This window comes from Aulonocara sp. 'chitande type north' Nkhata Bay, linkage group LG1, assembly GCF_057382095.1.
Source record: "Aulonocara sp. 'chitande type north' Nkhata Bay isolate Kocher_YH1m ecotype deep benthic linkage group LG1, A_spYH_male_GT1.1, whole genome shotgun sequence".
Classification (NCBI taxonomy): domain Eukaryota; kingdom Metazoa; phylum Chordata; class Actinopteri; order Cichliformes; family Cichlidae; genus Aulonocara; species Aulonocara sp. 'chitande type north' Nkhata Bay.
The window spans coordinates 33256491-33265720 of record NC_141344.1 but is presented as its reverse complement, the minus strand read 5'-3'; the positions used below and the strand labels follow the sequence as shown (position 1 = coordinate 33265720).

The 9230-nt window shown below is 36.2% G+C and overlaps 1 protein-coding gene across 2 annotated transcripts; it reads left to right on the top strand.

Annotated features, from left to right (window-relative positions):
• Positions 1 to 2086: 2086 nt before the first annotated feature.
• Positions 2087 to 9203, top strand: LOC147339403 (N-acetyllactosaminide alpha-1,3-galactosyltransferase-like). Of its 2 annotated transcripts, none has more exons than XM_086294377.1 (6): positions 2087 to 2175; positions 3807 to 3895; positions 4631 to 4696; positions 4818 to 4907; positions 6484 to 6621; positions 7390 to 9203. In XM_086294377.1, the coding sequence occupies exons 2-6, from the start codon at positions 3867 to 3869 to the stop codon at positions 8072 to 8074; spliced, it is 1008 nt and encodes a 335-aa protein (XP_086150503.1). In that variant the 5' UTR covers positions 2087 to 2175; positions 3807 to 3866; the 3' UTR covers positions 8075 to 9203. The 2 variants fall into 2 exon arrangements, with proteins under 2 accessions (XP_086150503.1, XP_086150510.1); XM_086294384.1 differs by lacking the exon at positions 2087 to 2175 and adding an exon at positions 2728 to 2766.
• The last annotated feature ends 27 nt before the right edge of the window (positions 9204 to 9230 follow it).

The window sequence follows — 9230 nt, the reverse complement described above, 5'->3', positions numbered from 1 at the left end:
TGGGACCACTGTGTGCTGTTTATTAATAAACAATAGAATATATTCCTAAATGACAACATGCATAAAAGCAGAACGGTATTTGTACGTCAGTGGGAAAATAGCGGTGGCTTGCTAGCTTTTGTGTGGCTTCCCCGGGTCAGCGAAAACTTTAGAGAAAACTTAAGAGAAATGAATGAACTTACCAGGTTGCCCGATCTCTTTACATATCTTCCTCCAAGCTCGGTCCTTTTTATTCCTGTCTCGGTACAGAAAGCAGCTGGTGTCGTACAGCTCCAGGTTGTTTGCTACGGCATTGATTAGCCTTCCCTCCATTGAAGTATGAAGGGCTTTGGCTGGATCTGCCCCTTTGACCTAGGTAACAGCGACGTCACCAGGCTCCTGATTGGTTGTCGCGGCGCGATTTGACGCTGGAGTTCAGATTTTTCCAACTCGAGCGGTAGACGGGTAACGCGTGTACGCACAAAATGCAACACAAAAACTCACACGCGTGGTTTTTTCGCGAGTCAAACGCTCCAAACGCACTAGACTGACGCGCGTTTCAGGCGTTTTCGCGTTTTCGCGACGCAAATCTGCTTCCGAATTTTCGCGGGAGCCGCAATCGCGGGTCATCGCGGGTCATCGCAGGTCATCGCGCCTTCCCATTAACTTTACATGTAAACCTGACGCTCTGGCCGCCTCTATCGCGTTCGGTGTGAACACACCTAAAACTGACATAGTTACGTTTATCCTACCATAAAACAAAGAGAAGGTACGAACTCTCCCATGCTCCAAGGATGTGGGTGTGAATGACCGAGCACTCTGGAATGCACACAAAGTCTTGTAGTGAACAACAGCCTAAGTCATCAAAAGGTCAACATGCAGTATTCTACCATATGCAAACTTATATCATTAAAAGATTATACTGACTACTAAGTACAATTTTCTATTGACACTGAGATACCGACGAGGCCTCCTTGCAAGTAAATCGATCGATCGCTGTTGCCTTGTTTTTCTTTCATGGGAATAAGTCCTGGATACAGCGGGGTCTGAGTTTAGACCCAACAATAAGGCTTATAGGTTCAGAAATTGGTCAAACTACCAAGAAGTTGAGTTATGAAAATAACCCAGCATTTTTTAGTATGTATGCCATTATGTTTTTGTTTTTGTTGGCAATTTTCCTGCAAAGAAAAATGAGGTAATCTATCTTTTAAAATGGAGCATTTTATTCTTTTTCTACTTAACCGATTCAAGGTGAGTATATTATTAGAATTAAAATTTTGACAAAAATGAAGTTTGTATCTCCATCTAATAATAACATTTTACTATTACATTAATATAACACAAGGTAACACAAGGTCCATTAGGTTTTGACAGAAATAGCTGGTAAAAATATCTTCAAAAGTACTTACTTTCACTTTTATATCAGTACAGATGCTCAGTTCAACTTCAACTTTTTTTTTTCTAGTATCTGTATTTCTACATAAATACAGAATGTCTGTACTTTTGCCACCTGTGGTTGTCTGTACGTTTTTTTTTCCAGCAGTGTACAGTGAATGTTTACCCTTCATGATACGTGTCATATCAGTTAGACCAGGTGTCTACAACCTTTCACATCCGGGTTCCACGCAAAAGAAAACACTGGGAACCGCAAATACTTTTGACATCTAAAATGAAGATAACACTGTATATATTGTTTTTTACCTTTATGCTTTGGGTGAACAACTAAGGTGTATTGCTTATGAAATCCATGAAGTGCTACAGAGAAAATTACATTTTATTTATGTAATTAACACATTTTGAACTCTTAAAGAAATATAACAAAAGGAAAGACACCCAGCTGAACTAAAATGATCCAGCAAACAAAAACTGCTGTGAGCCGCCACCCTTTGGGATTTTGGATTCTTGACCTGACTTTTAAAAAATAATTGGAAAAAAGCACTATGCTGCTAAAAGATGGAAAATAGATATTTGCAAAATTCTGCCTAAATATGTATTTTACCTGGTTAATGTGTGTGGCGGGGCGTGGTCTGCAGCGCTGCTGCAGGGGAGGCGGACGCACCTGAGCGGCACCTGCAATCACGCCTCGCCGTCTTTACGTCTGTGCTATATGCTGTTGCGTTGGTTTGTGTCGGGCTGTGATCTGCAAAGAGTTTTTATACAGTTAAATCGAGCTGTTGGATGTATCTGTGAATCCAGGTAAGTTTACTTTTTTACTTTACTTTCCTACAAGTGAAGACGTACAAAGTAACTCTGCCAATAATAATAATAATAATAATAATGTAAATAAAATTAAAAAATAAAATGTACTCCTGACTCCTCATTAAATTTCTACATAAAAAAGTTGTCACTCACCTACTCTGTGACTTATATAGTAACAAATTTTATCTGTGGAAAAAATATAGAAAATGTAAAATGAATTAATAGGATGTATTATTATTTAGTTCACAGCAGTTAGTAGGTATTTCATCCTGTTCTTCATGTAGTGGAAACAACACTTGTGATACTGTAGTTTTTGTAGTTTGGGGCCCTCTGGAGATGAAGTCCAATTTAAATAATGACCCTTCACAATCCTTCAGTGAATTTTCACATTTTATGCACTATAAATACTGAGTGTTGTTCAACTGGCAACCATGTATGAATTTTGTTTACATTTTAAGCATGGAAGATTTAGACTACAGTACTTTTTTTTCATTTCATTTTTAACAAATTTCTTGTTATTCTCATCATTAACACTAACACAGGTTTTGGCCAGGAATCTAATGGTAAATGGTTGCTGTCTCTCAAGAGGTACAAATAAAACTGGTTTTACTGGACTTGTGCATTCAACTGATTTACATAATGGCACCAGAGATAATGTAAAAAAAATATACATATGTATGTTCCCCATACAGGTTGTACCAGTTTAAGACACTCCATTTTGTGCTCCCTGTCTTTTGGAAAAACATTTTTGAACATGTCGATGAAATTTCTTGAGAACCCACAGACATTATCAAATCTATGGAAAGTTCATAGAAGGGGCCAACTGAACCTTCAGGATTTGAAAACTGTTTGTGTAGAAGAATCAGTTAAAATCACACTTGATGCATGCGACTAGTTTCTCCATACAGGAGGTGTGTTGAAGCTGTCATCACCAGCAAAGGATTTTGTATGAAATATTAAATACATTTCTGTAAACATATTTGATACTTGACTGGTCTTTCAGTTCTCATTATTTTTATGGACAGCTATGGGTTGATTTATTTGAATGTGTTGATTCGATGGGTTGCTACCAACATGCCAGTAGCACCTTTAGAAATACTTTTACTTAGAAAATTGGTGATGTGTTCAATACTCATGTCACCTTCTGTATGCTACACTATACTGTCACTCAGTTCTAAAGCTACTTCCCACCAATGTCCATCTGCCTTAATTAAGATAGGCACAATTTTATGACATAATGGTTTAAGTTTCAATGGTAAAAACATTCTTTAAGCTATAGATTGGAGAAATTAATCCTAGATGCCACTAGATCATTTTGATGTTTGGGTCAAAGTATAGGATAGTATAGGAGGAGTTGCAGATGTAGCTTATAGTTTGGATAAAATGAATCAAGCTTTCACATTCACGGATTTACATCAATTGATCTTAATTGTAAAAATGAGCAATAGACTTTGTTGGTCTAAAACAGTTTTGAGCAGTTTATAATTTATGGATATGGCAGGTTATGCAGGAAATGAATGTAAGATAATGAAAATATTTTACATGAAATAAGATACTTTATTACTTTACTTTACTTTATTTTATTTATCCCAAGGTTGGGCTCACTATTTTTTTTTCTTTTCAATAAGGTCTAATTCTGTCAACCAGCCATCCCTTTCTCCTCCATCAGAACGCTGCTTAAGAAGAAAATGACAGGGCTGTTTTCCCTAACAATGAGGTAGGAGCGTGGGCCAAGATGGTGGTGCTGTTGGCAGGAATGTGTGTGCGTGTGTGTGTCTGTGTGTGTGTGTGTGCGGGGGGGGGTGCATTATTATTACAGAAACTGGATTTTGAATTGTGAGTTGACAACAAACGAGACTCTTCCATTGTAATCAGAAGAGGATTGATTTCACTTTGCCTGATTCTATTTTATACAAACATGTATCAAGTGAAGGAGAGAGCATTTCCAGAAATCTTTCTAACTTATTGTTTTCCTTACCTTGTTGTTTTATCTGTAGGTATAAAAAACATAAAAATAACCATAATGTCCCCAATTGATTTTAGACTTTCTGGAAAACATTTTGGCTGCCACCATGTCAGTGTTTTGGAGCCAGACATTATTACTACTAGCCCACTAGTGACCTAACCAATTGCAAGGAGGTTTTCAGTGCAGTACCATATACAGCTTTGTGACTAGTTTCACTATAGTGGCTTTTAGCATTGCAAGCAATAGGGGAATACACATTTTTCCCCATTGATTGATGGTTGCCAAAATGTTCACCAACAGCATTGTAAGCCTGCATGACTCAGGCTTTAGCAATCTTCATGAATTACCTATGTAAAGACATTTATCTGTTAATTGATGCTAAATATTGGTATACCTGTCAAAGGAAAAACAATGAAGTGAGGCCCAAACTTTATTTGATTTATTTAGTATTATTTTTAATATTATTATTTTTTATTAATTTCTAAGTAAAAATGATGGAATCCTCTGCTGTCTGCTGTTGGTCATCCTCGGTTCTACTTCCTTATATACAAGGTATGTATTAAGGCACTATTTTCAAAAGCATATTGATACGTAATATCTATATGATGTAGCAACCTTTTCAAACAATTTATTTTGTTGTTATGTCCTGTGGTGCTTATTTTTCCGGTATCAGATATTTAAGGAACACTATCCTAATGATAAAATTGCACCCTGAACGAGAACCAAGCCACAGCATTAATTTGGATGACACACTTAACTTTGGGTAAGAGATATTCAAAATTTGGACACCATTGTCTGGTAATTATAATGTCCCATACTTGTATTTGATTTTTAAGATGTTTTTAGTAGAATAAACACATGCAGCTTGTGCACACAATTTAGGAAACTTCTGCATCAAAGTACAGTTAAAATAAAATATTTTTGGAGGTTAATGTTACAATAGCACTTGTGACAAGCAGACAGTAACCAAATTTGAAAGTGTGTTAAAAAAAGAAGAAAGAAAAACCAGAGCGACATGATTAAAGAAGCATTTACACAAACTAACTATAGAATAAAATAACCTGCTTGGGAGTATTCATAATAGGGCTGCCACGATTAGTCGACTAGTCACGATTACATCGACTATTAAAATCGTCGACAAGTAAATTAATAGTCGACGTTTTGTTTGAAGGAATAAGTAGTAGGATTTAAGAGTGTAATAACGGACTGAAACAGAAGATGGCAGCACTGCATGTACAAGGATGCCAGCTGCTGTTAAACCCCGAAGAAGAAGAAGCTGTGTCCCAAAATTCATAGCGCAGCCCAACCTAGTTTCCAACAATGGCGGCAGCTAGTTAGTTTTAATATTACTCTTATTATTCTTTCTGGGTCACAAAATAAAGTTTAACATATTTTTAGGCGAGAATGTAGCTGTGTAAACTTCAAATATCTGCTCAGTTTATCAAGACGCCACATACTTTCAAAAGCGCTCCGACGTTTTCGGAGACGTCTGTTACCCACTAGCTCGATAGCTAGCCGGGGGCAAGGCTCACTAGAGCCCGTGGGAACACCGGACACCCGGCTAATCGTTTTCAAACCCACTGCCATCTTTCGCTACTCAGGTTAAACATGATATATAAGTCCCTTAGATAACTTAAAAATGTTATAGTTTGGCTTTTTTTTTGTATTTTATTTGTTCCTGAGTAAATCGGTTTGGCTGAGATTAAAGTTATAGTTTTTACACAGCTGAATAAACCTCAAGCAGAAAACTGATTATCAGAAGTGTGAGATGCTCGAGAATTTACTCCGGTTTCCTGTTATATTTTAGATAGCAAGGAGTTTATTAAACTTCACCGAAACAATCTGTGAATTTCATTAAAATTTAATAAACTATCATCTTGTCTTTATTTTTAGTTAGCACATATCTTAAACACTTAAAGCTGTAAGCTAATGATAGTTATATAAGAGCAAATGCTGCTGGTGCAATAAGCTGTACGTTTTACGTCCAATGGATTTGATTAGTCGACTAATCGCAAAAATAATCGGTGACTAGTCGACTATCAAAATAATCGTTTGTGGCAGCCCTAATTCATAAGTAAGATTTTTTTCACTCTCAATAAAGGAAAAAAAAGAAAAAAGAAACACTGGAAGAACAGTCTTTAGAGAGTTTCATGATTAAAAACAGTCAAAACACTGATGTCAGCTGTACAATACTGTTACAAATGAATTAACATCTCTGGTGAACTGTAAATTAAAGTTATTAGTTCCTCATATTCATTAGCACAAGGGACATGTTCCTGAATTAATTTAAACCAGAATATATAGATTGTGTTTTAATTTATTTTGTTCTTTTAATCCAGGGCCAGACCAGCAGTTCAGACATCAACATCTTGGAATGCTCCTATCATCTGGGAGGGAATGTTTGATCCAAATCTTTTTGATCAAAAGCACATAGGAGAAAAGTCATCAGTGGCCCTTACTGTGTTTGCTGTGGGACGGTCGGTTCCTCCATAAAAACTGTATTCCTTGGCTATTATACAGTGGTGCCTTCTAGTTAATAGAATTTAATAGAATGATTAAGAAATGTAGGCATACCTACATGGCTGAATCAGTTCAACATGGCAAATTTAAACTGTAAATTCACTAGCCCACATAAGTAATCATGAGGTGGTAACTCTAGTTTTAGTTTATGGGGGGAAATGTGCCTTATACCCCTGCAAAAGGGTTGCAAATGCATACGATAAGATCCACAAGCACAAACAAATGTTTACAAATGTGTACATCGATTTCTGTGTAACTTTTGAGGAGTCACAAATATGTGCTCCAATTCATGCACAAATACAAAGAAATTTGACCAAATTTGACCAAACTGTTTTGAAATCCAGACATCTAAACCTGAATAAATGGTTATTATTATTATTATTATTATTATTATTATTATTATTAGCATTAGCATTAGCATTAGCATTATAGTCATATCTAGGTCTTTTCTTGCTTTCTTGAATGTTGCCTTCTTTGTTGCTATTTTTTTTTTGTAATTGGTAATTAGTATCTGGAGTAGTTGGCCTTTATGACCCATAACCAATAAACACCAGCTTGCCTTGCTGTTTGTTGGGTGTGGACGATTGAACCTTGGCTCAGATTGAAATAATTACTTTTGGTGCATCAAAGATAGTGAAGAAATATACAAACAGGATGGGTTTTGTATTGTTTTGCAATAATTTACAAATAAAAAAATCATTTGTTTTTCTCTGTCTCTCATTAAGGTACCTGGATGCCTACCTCAAGACTTTCCTCATCTCAGCAGAACAACATTTTATGTTGGGATTACCAGTGACGTATTATGTGTTTACAGACTTACCAGACAAAGTACCAAACATCACACTTGCTTCTCACAGAAACATAAAGGTTATCAAGGTGGGAAAGCACACCAGGTGGCAAGACATTTCTATGATGCGAATGAGGACAATATCAGAAGCTATAGAGTCAGAGATCCGTCACAGATTTCATTATGTCTTCTGTTTTGATGTGGATCAGGAGTTTAAGGGGAGATTTGGGTCTGAGGCACTGGGTGATTCTGTGGCTTTGCTCCATGCCCATTTTTATAAATTACCAAAAGCCCGGTTTACCTACGACAGAAACCCCAAATCTAAAGCCTTCATGGAAACTGGAGATTTCTACTACCATGCTGCTATCTTTGGAGGAACGTGGCAAAATGTAAAGCATTTGGTAGATGCCTGTTATCTGGCTATCATGGAGGATAAAATAAATGATGTGGAGGCTCTGTGGCATGATGAGAGCCATCTAAACAAGTACTTTTGGGTTCATAAACCAAGCAGGCTGCTCTCTCCAGAGTACTGCTGGGACCAGAGCATTTGGGCCAAGCAGGATATACTTGTCACCCGCCTAGTGTGGGCACCAAAACATTATGACACACTTCGTACTGGCTAGATTGAAAATCAAAGTTGGAATTATTTTATAAGCAAGGGGCTAGCTTGTTAAACGTGTATATATAGGCTTGTTTTATGTTGGATTATTAAGTGAGCTAGTAGAATAGCTCGTCTTCCTTTTCTGAAAACTCATCTAATCCAGCTAGGTAAATCTAAATGCTTAGGCTTGGAGGACTGTTGTTCCTTTTTGTAATTATGTTGCAATATTATATATTATTTTGTAAATATTTTAGGTTGTGAGTAAATCTGGAGACTTTAATTATAGCTTGGTGGCTAACAAAGGTGAAAATTCTGCTCATGTACTAAAATCTTAAAATACCATAAAGAGAAGCATATCCTCTGACCAGTAGGTTTTTGTGGAATATTTATGGTTTCAAGAAGACAGACAGAAGTGAATTAAAAGGCCTAAAATCCAGCTTTCGTGGGTGTAATGTAACAAAGAGTGCAGTGACAGAAATTTATGCTTGTGCTTTTGCTGATAGTTATTTTTGCTTTAATCAAATCATGAATCTAATCAAAATATGATCAAGAGGTAATAATTTAAAAACGAAGTGATTTTATTATGAATGGGCAATCAGAAGAAGTAATTTTTGGGTGTATTGTGATAAGGAGAGAAAGCAAATTCTAAGTTACGATGAAGTAATCAGAATTGAAAATTGTATGTGAAGTACAAAGAGCAATGTATTTCTAATCAAGATGATAAGAAGATGATAAGAAATCAGGCTAATGTTATGCAAACTGAAGTGAAATTATGTTGAATAAATGTGACAATTGTAATAAAGTAACTCTTACTACAGAGATAAAGTGAGGCAGAGAAAGAACACTGAGATGTGCTCAACATCAAATGGTTGGGCTGACAAAACACTGGATGATGGCCATGACATGAAGGAAAGGTGAAAAGAAGAAGAGGACTATAAGACCCTTTGCAGATAACAGTAAATTACTTAAATAAGAAATTCTATCTGCAATTAAAGGTCATTTTGTGGATATTCCCTTTTTTGGATTGTTTTTAAATTCTTTTTTAAAAACTACTTTTTAAGTAATTTTGCAGCAGTCATGAAAGAATGGGGTATAATAAGCATACTGGTGTTTTGGAGAAGGTGACTATTGAAGATCAATTGGAGAGAAAGAGTCTCGATAAAAATCCATAACTGTAT